The sequence below is a fragment of the Scyliorhinus canicula genome, chromosome 3 (genome assembly GCF_902713615.1).
Source record: "Scyliorhinus canicula chromosome 3, sScyCan1.1, whole genome shotgun sequence".
Lineage (NCBI taxonomy): Eukaryota > Metazoa > Chordata > Chondrichthyes > Carcharhiniformes > Scyliorhinidae > Scyliorhinus > Scyliorhinus canicula.
In genome coordinates, this window is record NC_052148.1 from 182,129,917 (window position 1) to 182,149,666 (window position 19,750).

The 19,750-nt window shown below is 45.8% G+C and overlaps 1 protein-coding gene across 2 annotated transcripts in view; it reads left to right on the top strand.

The window, feature by feature from the left end:
- LOC119963167 (protein transport protein Sec24D-like) overlaps window positions 1-19,750 on the top strand; it is a 212,892-nt gene that overhangs the window by 155,886 nt on the left and 37,256 nt on the right. For both annotated transcript variants that reach the window (XM_038791860.1, XM_038791861.1), the window contains 3 exons: window positions 3,525-3,670; window positions 6,058-6,196; window positions 14,967-15,085. In XM_038791860.1, coding sequence (XP_038647788.1) covers window positions 3,525-3,670; window positions 6,058-6,196; window positions 14,967-15,085 — 404 coding nt within the window. The remainder of the gene's footprint in view (window positions 1-3,524; window positions 3,671-6,057; window positions 6,197-14,966; window positions 15,086-19,750) is intronic.

Sequence of the window (19,750 nt, forward strand, 5' to 3'; positions counted from 1 at the left end):
TCGCTATCGGTGACTGCTCACTCCCTCGGGAAACAGCGCGATTTCCAGCACCCGTTCCTCATAGGGGATGACTACTCAAATCTCTGGGATTCCTCCCCCATCTTGGCCCTTTCCCATTTATTATGGGCTATCTTCTCCTGCGGGGACAAAGAGAGAGCATTGTGAGCCGCGCACTTGATGGGTCGAGGATGTCTATAACATGGACGTGGTATGTGTGGACCAAACTGCTAACCGCCCAACTTTCTTTTCTGATCTCCGTTGTGGGCTGCTGTACGCGTCCGGGCCGACGATACTCCAGCCTGGATGGGCCGAGCGGCCGCTCTAATAAGGCAGAGACCCGCCGGTGCCATCCACGCCTGGTCGCAGCCGGTGGGAACTCTGTATGCAAGGTCGGGAGGGCGGCCTGTGGTGGGGGGAGAGGGGCTCCGACCCCGGGGGTGCCTCCGATGGGGCTTGGCCCGCGATCGGGGCCCACTAATCAGTGGGCCGGCCTCTCCCTCCCCGGGCCCATTTTCTTACACGCCAGCCCTGAACTCCCGCAACATCCATATGCGTCATGGCTGGCGCGTTGAGGGAGGCCATCGCGCATGCGCGGGTTGGCGCCGGCGTCACTGCGTATGCGCAGGTCCTGTGGCGCACAGTTCGCGCCGTGATGGGAGGCTGGAGCGGCGTGAACCGCTCCAGCGCCGTGCTGGCCCCCTGTAGGGGCCAGAATCGGTATTCCCAGCGGCCCGTTCACGCCGTTGTGAAACGTGACGGCGTTTCCGACGGCGTGGACACTCTGCCGCCGAATGGGAGAAGCTCCTGCCCCCCCCCCCCTTCATTTCCAGCCTCCCTATTCTCTCCAAAGTAATTGAATGGCTCAATTGATGGCACTCTTTTCTCTCACTTACAAAGTTGTTGGTTTAGGTTCCACCCCTGGACATTGAGGACAAAGGTCACTAAAGGTCACTCCAATGCAGTATTGAGGGAGTATTGCATTTTAGGTGCCATCTAAGTGGAGGAATCACTTGTGTGGTGAATGTACATCATGTAATTCACATTGTATAGTATTACGTTCATACTATATAGCATTGTGTCCTTGTGGGCTCTGTCTGTGAGCCGTTGCGCGGCTCTGTCCACAGGGGGAGATGAGGAGCTTGTACAGGGCTCCGCCCATGTCCCCTCCCACTACCGGAAGTATAAAGTGCTGCAGCCTTGTGAGTCTGCTCTCAGTTCTTATGGTCGCAGGCAGGCTCAGTTGTAAGTCTATTAAAACCACAGTTTACTTCCTATCGTGTGTCGAGTAAATTGATGGTCACATCAACTTGCAATAGTTTCTCTTTCTACTCCCACGTGGTTACCTAGTATCCTTCAAGGACCTATCCTCGTCTCCCTTCTGTTTCTCATCTACCTGACTCGCCCATTGTCTTTAAATTGTTGAATTATTTCAAGAACAAGAACAAAGAACAATACAGCACAGGAACAGGCCCTTCGGCCTTCCAAGCCTGTACTGGCGATGATACCAACCTTAGCCAAAACCCTCAGCACTTCCTTGTGCCATATCCCTCTATACCCACCCTATTCATGTATTTATCAAGATGCATTTTGAACGCCGTTAATGTATCTGTTTCCACAACCTCCCCTGGCAACACGTTCCAGGCACTCATCATCCTCGCACATCTCCTCTAAGCTTTGCCCCACGGACCTTAAACCTATGCCCCCTGGTGACTGACCCCTCCACCCTGGAAAAGAGTGCCTGCCCATTCATTTCCGCGTGGGAAGTAGTGAAATGGGGCATTCCAGGGCTTGACTCTGGATTCATGACTATTTCTATTTCATATAAATTGCCTTGACTCAAAATCTCAGTACAAAGCTGTCAGATTTGTAGATGATACCAAACTTGGAGGGCAATGAGGGCTGAAAAGGAAGCGACGCAGAAATGTCCTGCTCAGAATGTCCCTTGTTACCCACATTTTGTGGATGAGAACTTTCTGCGCAGACATCAAATGGTGAGGGTTCTCACTCAGGTTGGCCTCCATTTCAGAGAAACGTTGCAGTAATATCCCTCGGCCTGCTGTCTCCGACAGAAACAAATGTCTTTTTTCATGCTTGGCTGAATCCAATTAAATGTTGCTTGTGTGTCTAATTGGCCCCATGCTCCATTTGCAAGTCTGCTATAACATACAGCATCCACATGCTGTTGAAATGAAGAATTGAAAGGATTAATGAGAAGGCAGGAATTTTCCCAGAGACCTTTTAGTAATCCACAATTAACCCCAAATGGTGTTTCAAAAGTAATTTCTAGTCTACAGTTCCATCATCATCTGAAAATGTGCCATTGTTCCTCAACTCCTCAGTAAGCGCAAACATTCCACGTTCTTGCAGCACTCATTTACAGCACATCAGCCTGATTATATTTGGATGGCTTACAAATGTGTTTCATTACATTGCTTCGTATTCATAAAAGGATGTCGTTAAGATGCTAAAGTGTAGGCCATGGAAAGCAGCATTTTAAACAAAAAGCCTGTGACCACACATTTTCTGCAGTAAAAGGGATAGAATAATTATTTGACAAGGAAAAATATAAAAGTACACAGGAAAGATCAGCGAAATGTATTAATATATTTATAATGTAGTGCCCAATGAAGAGCTAGAATCGGGTGCAATGGGCCTAATCCTTTCTTTCTGTGTTGTTGGTTATATTATTTAAGATATTTAGTCAAATGTTGCAATGTAGGGGGGTCTATTCGGGGAGGGACCCTGGCTGTGGGAGTGTGGGTTCTAATCAGGGAGTGGAGGTGTTGGGAGTATGGCGGTCCTATCGGAGGGTGGGACAGGCCGGGATTGGGGATGTGGGGGAACTAGCCAGGGGTTGAGGGTGTGGGTGACTAGTCGGGGAGTGGAGGTGTGGGGGGTGCTAGTCGCAGGGGGGCGGGGATGGAAGTTCGGAATATTCAGGTTTATCGTGTTGGGGGTGGGGATGTGGGAGGCCTCGTCGGGGGGGGGGGGGGGGGTGGTGGACAGCGCAGTGTGTGCGGGAGGGAGGGAGGATGGGCAATAATATAATTACCCAGGAGCTGGAATTGGTTTTAATTCTAACTTTTCCTCGCTAATTATTCTGACGAGAGTCGGAACCATCCAAAGTCTCCGATTTAAACGTAGTGTTCCAGTTACAGGTAATTGCCCAACAGAAACTGAAACAACCTGGACAATTCCCATGCAGTCCTTGCATGAGGACTTCCAGGGGGCTCCAGTTTATTTTATGGGATCAAACCTCCCGGGGAACCGAACATATAGGCTACTGTTTTGATGCATTATGAGAGACCGATATAAGACAAAAATGGCAAAAAAATCTTTGTCAGGTTTTTTTATAATGGTAAAGGATTATAATCTCTCACATTAAATACACAATGTTTACAATGTGTTTAACTGCTGCCCTCTACAGATGAGGAAGCCAGTGATGCATCCATCTATTTCTTAACATGTTTTTTGTGTTCTCTGTACATTTTGTATATTATTTTTTAATTATTTAATTTATCAAGGCTTCAGAGCAACAGACTTCCTGGGTTCCATGTATATGAACAACACAACAGATGTGGAAGTGGCTGCCATTGACTGCGATAAGGCGATCACAGTAGAATTCAAACATGACGATAAACTCAATGAAGAGAATGGAGCCTTAATCCAGGTATGGTGCATCAGTTCAACTGCATTACCTGAACTCTCCACAAAGTACAAAGAGTTTACAGTAGTTAACATCTGTGGGACTATTTTACAAAAAAACTGTCAACTCTGCCAAGTTGCATTTAGGTGAAAAGTTGATACTGGCCAGCAATACAATGGAAAAAGAGGCAGTGGCATGGAATTGTAGGAGATGATGAAGCAAGAGTATCCCCGAGTCCTGGCCAACATTATCCTTCAACTAGCATCACCAATAACAGTTTAATTATCTATTTATCTTTCTGCCAAACGCAGCACCTTCCTGTAAAAATTGATTGCCACATATACCTACACTTCAAAAATAATTATTTGATTGTGCTGTGCTTTGGGACATCATAAGGTCAAGAGAAAAACTACATGATAGCTGATATTTTCTGGCTGTTCCCACTGACGGTTCTTCTGGTTCCGCCGATGGTACCACCAATGTACAGCAGCAGGAATATGCACCATCTACAAGATGCACTGCAACAAATTGCCAAGGCTCCTTTGACAGGACTTTCAAACCCATGGTCTCGACGATCTAGAAGAACAAGGGCAGCAGACGCATGGGAACACAACACCCTGCAAGGTCCACTCCAAATCATGCACCATCCTGACTTGGAAGGATATTGTTGTCCTTTCAATGTTACTGGGTCAAAATCTGGTGTACCTACACCAGATGTACCGCAGCGGTCCAGGAAGGTGGCTTATGATCACTACTCAAGAGTAATTAAGAATTGGAAATAAATAATAAAATAGCAATAGTGGTAGAGGCTTCTGAGAAAATAACTTTCTCACAATCTTGTTTGGTTGGTTTGTAGCCAAAGGACTGGAGGAGGCGAAAAAAGTATGTTTTTTAAAAAGTACTTACATTTATTTGGCACTTTTCATTACTTCAGGACATCACAAAGTGCTTACAGCCAATTAAGCACCTTTGAAGTGCAGTCACCATTGAAGTGTCAGCCTAGATTACAGAACCTCTGGAGTGGGACTTGAACCCACAATGTTCTAACTTGGAGGTGAGAGTGTTAACACTAAGGCAAGGCTGACACCTGAAAATGAAAATCGCTTATTGTCACAAGTAGGCTTCGAATGAAGTTACTGTGAAAAGCCCCTAGTCGCAACATTCGAGTGCCTGTTCAGGGAGTCTGGTACAGGAATTGAACCCGCGCTGCTGGCCTGCCTTGGTCTGCTTTAAAAGCCAGCTTTGGTCTGCTTTAAAAGTCAGCTATTTAGCCCTGTGCTAAACCAGCCTTATTAACAACCTTAAAAATAAATAATATTTGAAAAGTTAAGGCAAAGTACTTATCCATATTCCAGCAGAGTATTACAGTAGTATTACAGAATAGAAAAAGTATGCGAACAAACTATCAAATTACACTATAGTTTCTGTATTTGTGTATCTCCTCTTTATAAACTGAAACATTTCAAACTTGTTAATACTATGTTCTGTTTCCACCTCAACCTTTAAAGCAATAGAAGTGTGGAAGGGTTGAAGACTTAAGGACAAATGGTACCACGGAAAACTGGAAGCAAAATTCTGATTTGGGCTAAATTTAACATTTACTAAACAAAAGGAGAACAAGATTCACAGCATGTTTGTTTTTTTCTTTCAGATTTATAGTCATTTCTTTCTTAACATAACTGAAACCTAGTTTATCCAACTAGCAACCAGTTCAAGAGGAAACTTATTGGTAATTTTGTAAACAACCCATAAACAAAACAAATGACAGTAAATTAGCGCTCATTAGAGTCAAAGGAAAATCACCATGAATGACACTGCACGAGTTATGATGCAGGAAACTTTGACAGAGTTGACTATATATGGACTTTCACTCTGCTGGGATAGATTGTTTGCTGCTAATAGGGAATGAATTCCATAAAAATTGCAGTGGAAATTATCCCAGCTTTATTGGAAAGAATGCAATTCAGGGTGCAGATGTAGCTACTAAAGTCTAGCTGGTTTAAATTTGTGCTCCTCATATATAGTTGTGCATGGCAAGAATTGAAGGTACAGTAGGAAGCAAGAATTTCTGACAGTATCCATAACAGATGAAAGGTTTGCAAGTTATGCTGACCGTCTCCTTAAGTTCCCAGTTTGTGTGGTCCGCACAGAAAACTCCATATCAGGCATTCAAGTTCGCAATATTTACCCTTAATAGTTAATCAAGTAATTTCTTTCTCAAGTATCACTATGCTAAAATTGTCTAATCATTGTTTGTCTTTTTTAATTGTTAAACATTTCTTGCATCAATACAATATACTTTTCATGTGTAGCTTAGCAGTTGCGATGCACTTAACGGTTTAATTTTTTTGCCTTATAAACCAGCAGCACAAGGGATATATATCATGTGCTTTGTTTTATTTGTTTTCCAGTGTGCCTTGCTGTATACCGATGTTGCTGGTCACAGGCGCCTGCGCATCCACAACCTGGCTCTGAACTGCAGTTCCCAGCATGCTGATTTGTACAAGAGCTGTGAGACTGATGCACTTGTCAATTTATTTGCCAAGTCAGGTAAAACTTTTGCATGGCCACTATTATTTGTCATTTGAAATGGTTTTTGTTCCCCTCAGCTTTCTTCCCTTGGTTTTTCCCCTCCCTCCACCCCACTTATGCAATCTTGCCTCAGTTGATCAACGAGTGGTACACTGCAAGAACTTGCAATGGGACTGCCCAGACAAATTTTCCTCCTTCCACCTAATTGGTCTGTTTGTAATAAGAGAATTTGGCTTTGGCCTCAGCCTGACATGGACTAGTACTTGATGTGATATCTGTGTTGATCTAACATCGACTGCAACTGGATGCAGTAAAACGAGAAACAGGCTTCCAACACAGGAGATGGTCCAACACTGTTTTATTGAACCTGTTGATTGCTGTACATAATCTGCTGTGGGTTGACACTCTATTAACCTAACTGATAACCTCCTACTGACTTGACTAGACTAGCTCTCTACCACATGGTGATGACGTTCATTGGCCTGTGCACTGTGACTATCTCCCTAGCCATGTTCTGTGAGAGAGGGAGAGCCTTAATGCCCTGTGGGCTTTATAGTGGTGGTGTCCTGTCTGGTGATTGGTTGTTCTGTGTCGTGTGTGTTCATTGGTTATCCTGTGTGTCAATCACTGCCTGTCTGCATCTCATGATACATGAGTGGATATTATGACAGTACTCAGAGCAAATGCTCACTGGCATGCTGCTTGTTTTGGCCACTGGTTGAATTTACCCACCACATGTTCTAGCATGCAGTATCATGGTGCCCATAGGAGCATTTATAATTCCTCTGATAGTGCACTGTACCCCATTCGATGCACACGACATGTTCCTACTACTGAGTTAGTACTTGGGTATACAGGTAGTAATATTGGTCCTGACTTGCCACATACATCCAATGAATTTCTATCATCATGAATATTTTATTTAAGAATTCACTTTTAAAAAATCAACAATAATCTTTATTACAAATAAACTGGATGTTTCATTTGATGAAGACAGTCATGGAAAACGCGATTGTTTGATAATTAACAGTTCTTATTTTAATGTGGCTTGATTTGTTAGATCAACAAACTTTAAAATGCTTTACAGCGGTGAAGTTTTACTGTGTATCAAAGCTCGCCCAAACTTGGAGCAGGGTCTGCACTCGTTTAATAGCACTGGAATGCGCCTGCTTGACGGAGCTTTGAGCTGCTGCTATAAATACACAAAGTACATTATCAGCTTGGGAACACTTTTAAAGTGCCACAGCCGACATTATGAAGGATTGTTAAAGTTCTAATGTTTGTGTTTATGAACACACAGAGAAGCCTTTGAACTCCAATAAGTTAGTCTTGAATGAGCTGGCCTGATATTATCTACCTGCAAAAAGAAAACCCTTTTTAGTTCACAGTGTAAAATTTGTCCCTAATAAATATAAATAACTAATTTCCCAATGATTAATCCAGATAGAATTTGAATCATATTGATATCACAGGTCACAGGCAATCAAAGCAGTGTTTTCTTTGCAAATGGCTGTTATTATGGCACTATCGCCTTGGTCTCAAAAAGGTACATTACATCAGCATGTTCTTTTGTGAATACTATATTTGTCCATTTCAGATTATATTTCTAACTTGGTTGTATTATGATGCGGAGATGCCGGCTTTGGACTGGGGTGAGCACAGTAAGAAGTCTTAACAACACTAGTTTAAAGTCCAACAGGTTTGTTTCAAACACTAGCTTTCGGAGCACTGCTCCTTCCTCATTCGCCTGAGGAAGGAGCAGTGCTCCGAAAGCTAGTGTTTGAAACAAACCTGTTGGACTTTAAACTAGTGTTGTAAGACTTCTTACTTGGTTGTATTAGGAAGCAATAACGGAATCACAAGCCATAATTTTAATATTAGTGCAAAGGTGAACCAATTTGCTCCAGTGCTAACTTGGCACACCCCCAACAATCACCTCCCACTCCCACCCTCTGTACTCTCTTACTTACTTAAAATTGGGCACTTTCCATCTCATCTCAGCTGGTTCTCCATATGTGATAACAGACCCCTGTCCGACTTGGTGGCGGCCATGAAGGAGTAGGTCAAATTTGGTGGCTCCCGCTCGGTTCGGACCTTTTTGACCTTTTCCCTGTTTTTTTTCTCGGATTCTACTTCGAAAATTAATAGTGGACGCGACTGTAAGGAGGAGTCCCATACCAATGCATGGATAGGTGGACCAAGGAAGAAATAGGCGAACAGAGACGGCCTGGGTTGAAGCTGCAGCTGGAAAAATCATGGAGGACGAGCAGAGTTCTGGCTCGATTACCCAGCGGTCGACGGAGCAGTAGATGAAGTTTATCCAAGAGGGCTTTGCCAAGCAGAAACAGGAATGCTTGGGACCCGATTAGGGAATCGATTGCTCGGCTGGAACAGAGATTGGATGCTCAAGATCGGGCGATCCAGAAAGTGGAGAAGGCACTGATTGAGCATGAGGAACACCAAACAGCAATGGATGTGGAGATGGGGATGCTGAGAGACCAGCAGAAAAGGCTCCAGGAGAAGGTGGAAGATCTAGAGAATAGGTCCCGCCGGCAGAACTTGAGGATCGTTTGTCTCCTGGAGGGGTCCGAAGGAGTAGATGGAGGGGCATATATAGTGGGTATGCTCGAGAAGCCAATGGGGGATGGGACATTCACCCGACCCTTGGAGGTGGACAGGGCGCTCAAAGCACTAGCGAAGAAGCCATGTGTAGGTGACCGCCCACCCGAAGGCGATGGTGGTGAGATTGCACAGGTACCTGGATAAGGAGCGTATTCTACGGCGGGCCAAGCAGACACGGAGCATCCTGCTGTTCTACCAAGACCTGAGCGTGGACGTAGCCAGGAGAAGAGCGGGATTCAACCAAGTAAAGTCAATCCTTTTCAAGAAGAAGGTGAAGTTTGAACTGCTGTGTCCGGCCCGTCTTTGGGTCACCTATGAGGAGCAACCTCATTTTGAGTCACCTGAGGAAGCGATGGACTTTGCCAGAAGTAAAGGGCTGACAGGGGACTGAGGTGTTTGAACTTTGCTGCAGTGCTCACGTTAAAAATGTTTTTGTTTTTGCACTATATTTGTAATGCCTTCTGTATCAATCCTGGAGCTGCCGTGTATTTTTGTAAGTTAAAGTTTGCATTTGTACTGGTGGGGCATGGAGGTGTGAATTTACGATGTGGAGTTCTTCTTTTCTTTTTGTTTCTTTCAGTTAACTAGTCTTGAGTATGTGTGTCCGAGCAGGGGCGGGGAGGGGGGCGGAAACAATAGATGGGAAAATGCTTGGCACCATGGGAGGGGGCTACCAAGCTAGCTGGGCGGGCTGGCTCACGGAAGCGCAGTGAGGGGTGAACAGATGTTGTGCTTGTTGAAGGGGGGCTGTTTTTACTGGGTTGTTATTGGGGGGGAATTGCTCTGCTGATGGGGGAGGGACTGTTGCTGGGGGACAAAAGGGAGGTCGGGGACGGAGGCTGCCTGGGGGCAGGCCTGTGGGTGTGCGGGGCGCGGGCTGGAGACTGGCCTAAGAAAGGTGATGGCTGGGGGGGAGGGGGGGTGAGAAACCCCCTGACCAGGCTGATCATGTGGAACGTTAGAGGACTAAATGGGCCGGTTAAGAGGGCATGCGTGTTCGCGCATTTGAGGGGATTGAAGGCGTACGTGGAAATGTTACAGGAGATGCATCTTAGAGTAATCGATCAGACTAGACGAAGGAAGGCATGGGTCGAGCAGGTATTTCATTTGGGGCTGGACTCTAAGACTAGAGGGTTCGCAATCCTGATCAACAGGGAGTGTCATTCGAGGCAGGAAGAATAGCTGCGGATATGGGAGGTCGGTACATCATGATTAGTGGGAAGCTGGAAGGGCTGCCGGTGGTACTCGTTAATGTTTATGCGCCATAACTGGGATGATGTGGAGTTTATAAAGAGGATGTTGGAGAAGATCCCAGACCTGGACTTGCATGAGCTGGTCATGGGGGGGGGGGGGGGACTTCAACACAATCATTGACCCAGGACTAGATCGGTCGAGCTCAAGGACAGGCAGGGTGCCAGCAATGGCAAAGGAGCTAAAGAGGTTTATGGAGCAGATGGGGGGAGTGAATCCATGGAGGTTTGGGCGGCCGCGAGTGAAGGAGTTCTCTTTCTACTCACACGTACATAAAGTGTACTCCCGGATCGACTTTTTAAACTTGAACAGGGCTTTACTGACGGGGGTAGTGGGCACTGAGTACTCAGCGATCGCGGGCTTAGATCATGTCCCGCACTGGGTGGACTTACAGGTGAGCAAGGAGTATGGCCAGTGCCCACATTGGAGATTAGATGTCGGACTGTTAGCGGATGAGGAGGTGTGCGGGCGGGTGAGGAAATGCATCCAGAATTATCTGGAAGTTAATGACACGGGGGGAAGTCTCGGCAGTAATGGTCTGGGAGGCGCTGAAGGCGGTGGCCAGAGGGGAGCTGATTTCGATACGGGCCCACAGGGAAAAAGTAGATAGAGCAGAGATGGATCGACTGTTACTTCAGGTCGACAGGAGATATGCAGAGACCCCAGAGGCAGGGCTTTTAAGGGAACGATGGAGGCTACAGGCGGAGTTTTGCATGCTAACTGCATGGAGGTGGTGGAGCAGCTGAGGAAGGTGAAGGGGGTGATATATGAGTATGGAGAGAAGGCCAGCAGAATGCTTACACAGCAGCTCAGAAAGAGGGAGGCAGCCAGGGAGATTGGGAAAGTGAAGGACAGAGACAGGAACATGGTCGGTGATTCAGCAGGGGTTAACAGGCGTTCAAGGAGTTTTACAGCAGGCTATATGAGTCGGAAGCCCCAGCTGGGCTCGAAGGGATGAGGCAATTCTTAGGTGGGCTGAGGTTCCCGAAAGTGGAGGAAAGGCTGGCAGAAGGGCTGGGGGCCCCGATTGGGATTGAAGAAATAGCAGAAGGGCTGAAGGCCATGCAGTCGGGTAAAGCCCCGGGACCGGACATGATGGTGGTGCGGATGAGCAAGTTCTTTGGGATAGAAGACAGGTGTGCAAGGTGTGCGGGAGGACCAGCAAACCATGTTCAAATGTTCTGGACATGCCCGAAGCTTAGGGGATTCCGGCAGGGGTTTGCGGATGTCGTGTCCAAGGTGTTAAAAACAAGGGTGGCACCGAGTCCAGAGGTGGCAATTTTCACAGTGTCGGAGGATCCAGGAGTCCAGGAGGAGAAAGAGGCAGATGTTCTGGCCTTTGCCTCCCTGGTAGCATGGAGACGGATACTATTAACTTGGAGAGACTCAGAGCCCCTGAAGCCAGAGACCTGGCTCACTGACATGGCTGGCTTTCTCTGTCTGGAGAAAATCAAGTTCGCCCTGAGAGGGTCAGTGTTAGGGTTCGTCCGGAGGTGGCAGCCGTTCGTCGACTTCTATACAGAAAATTAACGTCAGCAGAGAGGGGTGAGGGTGGTTGGTTCAGTTTAATGTGTAAGAAAGGTGGAACCTGTGAGGGAGGAAGACGGCCTTTGCACTATGTTTATATTTGTATGTATACTGTTTCCTCTGTTACTATTACAAAATCACAAATACCTCCATAATAGGTTTATATATATAAAAGAAAGACCCCTATACGTGAAGGTGTTGCACCACAGTGGTGTCTTGTGTTAGTGGCTTCTGACAGTGGCCTTCCTCTGCGATGACTAAGGGCTTGATTCAACTGATTGGGAACAAAGTCCCATAACGAGCATTTAGCCACGTGTTTCCTGGCGTTTGCAGGACGGAGTCACATATGGCTATACAATGTGACTCGCATTGTATAAGGGGTCTCAGCAGGGACGCACAGCCGAGGCCGCACATAGCCCCATTTTCTACACTGGGGAGATCCGCTCGCCAGAACTCCCCAGTATAGCAAGAGATTGGGACACCATTTTAAAAAGGTGTCCCGAGGCCCCCAAAGTGACCCCCGCCCAGCCCGAACGCACTATGGGAGGGTCCCCTCCCCCAATACCCATGCACCCTCGGCTCGATCACACAAAATGCCACCTGGCACCCGGCTGTGCCCATACCAACTGTATGGTTTGTATGCCACCTGGACACATTGGCAATGCTAGGCTGGCATCCAGTGACATTGCCATGGTTCTAGGCTGGCACTACCAGTATGCCCAGGTGGCCATCCTGCCCAAAAGGTATGCAGCTGGGGGAACTCCGATCCCCTGGGAGACAACCTCAAGTGCCGTTCCGTCTGGTCCTCATTTGTGGGGACCAGTGCTGAATGGCACTCTCCCAATATCTCTGAGGCGAAGGGGATTAATCCCAAAACACAAGTACCTCGGGAATCTGCACATTAGAGAGGGACTGGTTATCTTGCTCTAATATGCAGAGTTAGCAAAAGGTGATAATCCCGCCCACAATGGTCAGGATTTGCATCACAACGTCTCGCGAGATCGCGTTGGACTCGTGAGACGATGCAAGCCGGGTAGATCCTGGGAGCGGGGTCTCTCGGCTTTTATCGGCCACGCTGTGCCGTGATGAACTGCTTTTCAGCGCAGCGTGGCCATTGGATCGCGCCATGTCATTTTGGGCATGTTTGGTGTGGTGTTTCCCGTCATATTTATGGGTGATATCCAGACCTGTATTCACCCACACTGAGTTATTTTTGGGGGGCTCGGGGAGTTTCTCACTGGCCAAGACCATACTTTGAAATGTTTTAGCAGTGGGGAATTATACTCGCTGGTTCATCAAATATTGAGGCACCATTTTGAAAGGGGGGCCGTTCTCCAAGTGAGCTTGATGGCCACCCACATCCCTCACCCACAGGCAATGCAACTCCCTGCAGACTTGGGCATCATCTCCCACACCACCACCACCAACCTCGGGCCCCAAGTGAGCACACCCCACCAAAGGGCCGCTGAGGATCCCCCAACATTTAGGGCCCCCCCCTTTTCAGGACCACTGGCCTCCCCCATCCTTCATAATCCTGCTTCTTCCCCTCCTTTCATGGGCATGGCCCCCCTCAGACTCAGTCCCTTGACACTGCCAACCAAGCACCAGGCGTTGCCAGCCTGGCACCCCGGCAGTGCCGCTGACACCCTGGTGGTGCCAGATCTAGTTTGCACGGGGCACCGCGGGTTGGGTGACTCATAGAATTTACAGGAGGAGGCCATTTGGCCCATCGTGTCTGCACCGGCTCCTGGAAAGAGCACCCTACCCAAGATTAACACCTCCACCCTATCCCCATAACCCCATAACCCAGTAACCCCACCCAACACTAAGGACAATTTTGGACATTAAGGTCAATTTCTCATGGCCAATCCACCTAACCTGCACATCTTTGGACTGTGGGAGGAAACCGGAGCACCCGGAGAAAACCCACGCACACACGGGGAGGATGTGCAGACTCCGCACAGACAGTGATCCAAGCCAGAATCGAACCTGGGACGCTGGAGCTGTGAAGTGATTGTGCTATCCAGAATGCTACCGTGCTGTCCCTTGCCTCATGCGAGGTTTTATGGCCCGTGCAAAGCCCGTTTTGGGTCTCTCCCGCCCTACTCCCAGAGTAATGGGATTGGTGCCGGGCGCAACACAGTGGAAAAATCACACCCATGGGTATTGTGGCTGAGATTGATTGAGAGGGTTTGGCGGCCCTGCTTAGCAAGCCAGGTTGGTAATCATTGGGGCTGAAGGTCATCCTCAAGTAAAAGCAAAATGGAACAGTTGATGTTACCAACCAAATCAATGTAATCAGACAATTGCCTTGCAGCAGGATCCAGGTGAAGAGGAGCTTTGCTTGTGTTAAGAGAAAGCTAAAGATGGGTGCTAAATACCCCTTACTTTTCAATTTCTCATGGCCATAAATGCACAAACTTAAGTTGGGAACTGTCCCAACCTCAGGATGCCACCATCTGAAATATCGTGCTCAAATTCTTTCATCATTCTACGACACGCCTGAAGATGAAATTTGAAAATCAGGAACATTAAATCAATCCAAGATTAAATAACCAATGCTGATGGGAGATTTCTAGTGGGAGCTGCAGCTTTTGATGTTCTTTCTGAGAAGATTTTCATACAACAATCCAGTTATTATGGATGGCATAATAGCTACTTCCTTCCACTATTTTTCATATCCTTGATATTCACTGTTGAAACTTGGCAGAATTAATTATATTGGTTAGTGCCCCTTTGGCTCGGCCGCTAGCACTTTTGTCTGAGTCGGAACGAGGTTAGATCTTACGAGTTACAAGCCATGCCAAATTGCGAAACAATTTTTTTGAAACTAACTTCTTCTCCTTTATTTTCCTGCATGTATCATAAATTGTACTTGCCAAGATGAAGGGAGTGCTGGGGCTGGAAACATTTCTGTACTTCTGATATTGTACCTCATAAAAAATATGAAATGGAGGGAGAGTGAGCACCAAATTCCTCCGACACTTCGAGTTAAGCTCTCAGAATTGAGCTTTTTGTTAAAATGAAGGAGTCCTGTACTTGGCATTAAGGATTCCTAAAGCATCACACTTCATTTGCAGTTGTCCATACCCTTTGAAAAATAAGTACATTTCCCACATGACGATTGCAAATGCTTTGATAAGCAGGTGCTCATCGGAGGATCCAAGAAGTGAATCATTTCAGCCTATTATAGGAAGACTCAAAAACGCTATTTTTCTCAACTTCCGCACAGTGATCATTTAAAATTTACTTAAGTTATTTTCAATGTATTTATATATAATTAATGTTTTCTATAATGATACTGCTTGTGTTATTTGGCCACATTAGGTCAGGGTTTCCTTGCAAAAGGAATAGGTGTGAAATATTTTCTTTTGATTATTTTATACAGCGTACAGAGCCATTCTAAGCCAACCACTGAAGACTGTTCGAGAGATACTTGTTAACCAAACTGCCCACATATTGGCTTGTTACAGGAAGAATTGTGCCAGCCCCTCATCAGCTGGCCAAGTGAGTACATTAACTAGCCTCAATCAATACGTTTATCTATTAACTAAGAAATGATGGATAGAGTTTTTACATTTTTGCCCATTATAACTAAACAATGTCATTGTTATTTGTTTCTCCAGTTTACTTTGGTTGCGATGTAATTTATGATGACTGTTCATTTCCTCTGTTACATAAAGCCATTAAATTCAATTTTAAAAGCAACGGGCGCGATCTAATGGAAAGGCTTCTATGTGTAATTTGTGGCGGGTTTTGCTGGGAGTTTCCCACTAGCTCTGTCGGCGGGTTCCCCACCACTATCCATTTTGGGCCCTGGGGAGCTTCTCACCGGTTTAGCCCAAATTTAGAATTATTTTCATCACTGGGGAGCTGAACTCGCTGGCCAGGCCAGATCAGAGTGCGGGCTGCCAATTTGAAAAGGTGCCCCGATCTCTAAGTGAGTTTTTGCGTCTCGTCTTGCCCAGGTGCCGTTCCACTTGGTCCAGGTTTGTGTGGTCCAGTACTGAACGGCATATGGCCGGGACCTCCCTGGCAATGCCATTAGATGCTGGGAGGGTGGTAAATCACAGGTGAGTACACCTTAATACGTTTGAAACCTACTTAGACATGCGTGGTTTGGTCATGCCCGTTGTGGACGGGATCTTGATTGCACCACCTCGTGAGGTCCAGGTAGATTGTACTGGCTGCTGGGAAGCCCGGGCATCTACTGGCCATATCGCACTACCGTTTGGGTGCGACGAGGCCTGTAGATTGCGCCAAAGATCTTAATTATGTGATATCTGATTAGCTGGAAAATCATGTACACTAATGGAATAGCTTGAATTTCAGTTGTACAAAATAGTTCTTAAAACATCGTACCCCATTTCAACCACAATTTGGAGTAATGAAAGATGGATTAACATCAGTCCTCCAGCGAGTCTATACAAGGTCACATTGGTTAATGAATGATAAAACATGCTTGTTTTCCTTAAACATAATGGGCGCGATTTAACTAAATGGGATCAAAGTCCCAAAGCGAGTACGTTTAGCCGCATGTTTCCCGGTGCTCGCAGCACGGAGAAACACAATGCTAATAAGCGTCACTCAGGTTAGATGGAGGGCCTCAGCGTGGACTGCACTGTTGAGGCTGCACATAGCCCCATTTTCTGCAATGAGGAACTCCACTTGCCAGAACTCCTCAGTGTATTTCTTGAGCGCCTGACACAACCCCCCAAGCCCCAACTCACTATGAGGGGTCCCCGGCTCCCCCCCCCCCCCCCCCCCCCCCAGCACTGGCTGTGATTCACATCATAACGTCTCACGAGATCGTGTTAGATATCACAAGATGTTGCAAGCCGGGTAGATTCCGGGAGCTGGGTCTCCCGCTTCTATCGGCCATTGTGCAAAAGGATATTTGTTGGATACCCAGACACATCCTTTTGCTTCTGCTCCTGAACCTGTCCAATGTAGTGGGAAATGTCAATACATAGTCTTCATGATTGGATTGTTCGGATGGTGTAGTCAGTTGTGTACACCTGCAGAATTTGGTACATTGTTAATGAAACAGAATAATAAAGCAGAGGACATAAACTGAATATTTATGTAAAAATTAGGTCTGATCAATTATACTGATCAAAATGACAAATTATGAAATATTGCCCACAAGATCAATAAATATCCAGTTAAAAGGAAATATATCTTCTAATTAAATGCATGTATATAAATAAAATACCTTTGACTCCACTACAAATAGTATGAATATGAATATTGCACACTGATGTGGTCATCAGATTAGCTTTGTCTGAAACGAGTTTTATTTCAAAGAAGTTTTGACTTCATCCTAGAAATTTAAACCATGTTTCATTGAGTTTAATTACCTGCAAAACTTAAATATCTTAAGGATCTTAACCTCCATGGTGGTCCTCGCAGTTACCTGTCAAAGCAACTCAACTTCCAGAACGGTTAATCAGAGCCTGGGACCTTGCTTTTGCTAACCTTGCATTTTGCACCAGTTAAAGTCAATAAATGTCAACAACGTGAATGCAACCTCCCTCTGTGTAGGATTTTGAAGATCTGCTGGAAATTATGCCCAGAAAGTGAGCGAGTGCCAATTTTTTCACATGATCAGAGAGCTAAGAGTCAAATTAAAATCAAGTCTGGGTGTTAAATATACCAGGCGTGAAATCTGGAGCAGCGAGTATGACTTGCAGTTTCGCCACCTGGGTTACAATCAACATCCACACATTTGGGTTTGAGGAACTTTATTGTCAAAATAAAGGTTGCTTATCCATATCTGATCTGAATGCCAAATCGAATTTTTGTTGAAATTTACAGCCATATTTTCATCTTTTGAGGTGGAAATGGCAAGATGGGAGGTTTTCCAATATCAAGATCATACCTCCTGGTGCATGCCCACACTAATTTCATGGCAAGATATTGGAGATGGGCTGGCGTTGGGGCTGCCACACTCCAAAGCAACCTGAGGTGGATAGGAGTTAGGTGGATGTCAAGGCAGGCAGGTTAAAAAAACTAACCTCTGTTCACTGGAGCAACAACCCAGTGCTGTGCAAGAGTATTGGCCCTTGCCCTCCAACTCCATCCACCCCCATCCACCCACATGCTCCTCAAGATTCCCTTCCAGCTGACTGTATTTAATAATTTGGATAAATGTGAGGTTATCCATTTTGGGATGGCAGATTATTACTTGATTGGCCATAAATTAGGAGAGGATGTGCAACAAGACCTGGGTGTCCTTGTGCACCAGTCGCTGAAGGTAAACATGCAGTTACAGCAGTTGGTAAAGAAGGCAAATGGTATGTTGGCCTTCATAACAAGAGGATTCGAGTGCAGGAGTAGGGATGTCTTGCAGAAATTGTACAGGGCCTTGGTGAGGCTACATTTAGAATATTGTGTGCAATTTTTATCTCCTTATCTGAGGAAGGATGATCTTGCTATAGAGGGAGTGCAGAGAAAGTTTACCAGATTGATTCCTGGATGGCAGAACTGACATATGAGGAGAAATTGAGTCTGTTTGGATTGTATTCACTGCAGTATTGGATTGTATTCAGTGGAGTGAATCTTCCAATTCCGCTGACGGCGACCCCCAATTGTGGGCCATCCCTGCCACCACACAAAACCGACTGCGGAGTGGGAGGGGGTGGTGGAAAATCCCACCCATTAACTCTGTTTCTATCCCCACAGATGCTGCCAGACCTGCTGTGTTTTTCCAGCACTTTCTGTTTTTATTATATTAACAATTAAGCAGACAGAGGTTACAATAATTTTTAATCAATGGTCCACTTACCAACATTTTTTATCTTGGATCTTAGGAATAAGATTTGCTTCGGTTGCATTCGCCCTGTTAACTTACAAACATGTGTGTAAACTTACAAACAAATGTGGTTTATGCTAAACTACGGTAATGGCAAATGTGAAGATGAGAAACAGCTGAGAAACTGTAACTGCAACAAATGGCTTTAATTATTTTTGTTTGCAAAATAATACTGTAGTCTACCAAAGCAAACCTAACTCATTTGTCACATTCTTGTTTTTCGGCCTCTGTAATGATTTTAGATGAACTCTCGCAAAGCTCTATCCTTATAAGGGCACAGAATTGGTAACTTCTGCAGGGTGTTGGAACTGGAGTTGTCCTGTTCCACATACAGAATTATATACAGTTTAACCTTGCATGGAAGATTAATACGACTGAAGAAACATAAACTTAAAACTAACGTACTTGTATCAGCTGAAATAATCAAAAGGGAAAATCTTGAGCATTCCAGCTTTGATTGATACACTTAGCAATGTTGTAATATGTTGGATTAATCTTTATTGGTTGCTTAAAGAGTTTAGAAGAAGAAAGCTTTACAAAATAATATTTTAAAATCCTGTTGAACAAGGTAGGATAAATATCGTCTTGGGTGTTAGCTTGCTTCCAACATATTTACTTGCTAAAGTAATGTCCAATATAACTGATTTTGATCAGTATATAAGGTCATCTTATAAAATAACTCAGCACTGTATTTTCAATGTGGGGTCAGAACCCCGATACCTGGGTGAATTCCAGATCTTGACCTCGCACTGCAGCTTTAAGTGCAAATGGCTGACTGGCCAGGAATCAAGCAGGAAGCGGGATCTGCATGCCTGGTGCCAGTGGAAAGGCAGGTGGAAGACATTTTGGGGGCTGCTGCTGCCTTTCTAATTTGAACGGGCATCTGCTCAGAAGACCAGAAGATAGAATGAGATGGAGAGTGGCTCTGCACGACAATGTCAAGGCCAGTGCTTTTCTGGCACTTGTTGGGCCCATGGATCCCTCTCAAAATCATCTCGAAAGAAATTTGTTTTGTGTACTCAGTGTCATTGGGTCCAGTCAAGTGAGAAATGTGTAGTGAAATCGACAGCTGTGCAGTGATGTGCACAACCCTGTTTGGGCTCACCAGGAAAAAATTTGAAAATGTAATTCCATTCTGGACGGACCCCTTAACAAGCTCCTTCTGGAGCTTAAGGAACTGTTAATTGGCAGCAAGTGGCTTCCATGCTTCTTCCCCACCATTCGCCCATTGAAGATTTAGAACTGTCTGGGAGGCATAGGCAAGACCTCTGGGACCACAATTTTCAAAGCCCGGCCGCATCTCGACCCTCCAGCCCTTTGAAAATCCAGGCCCCCAGTCTTCCGCATTTGTATACACT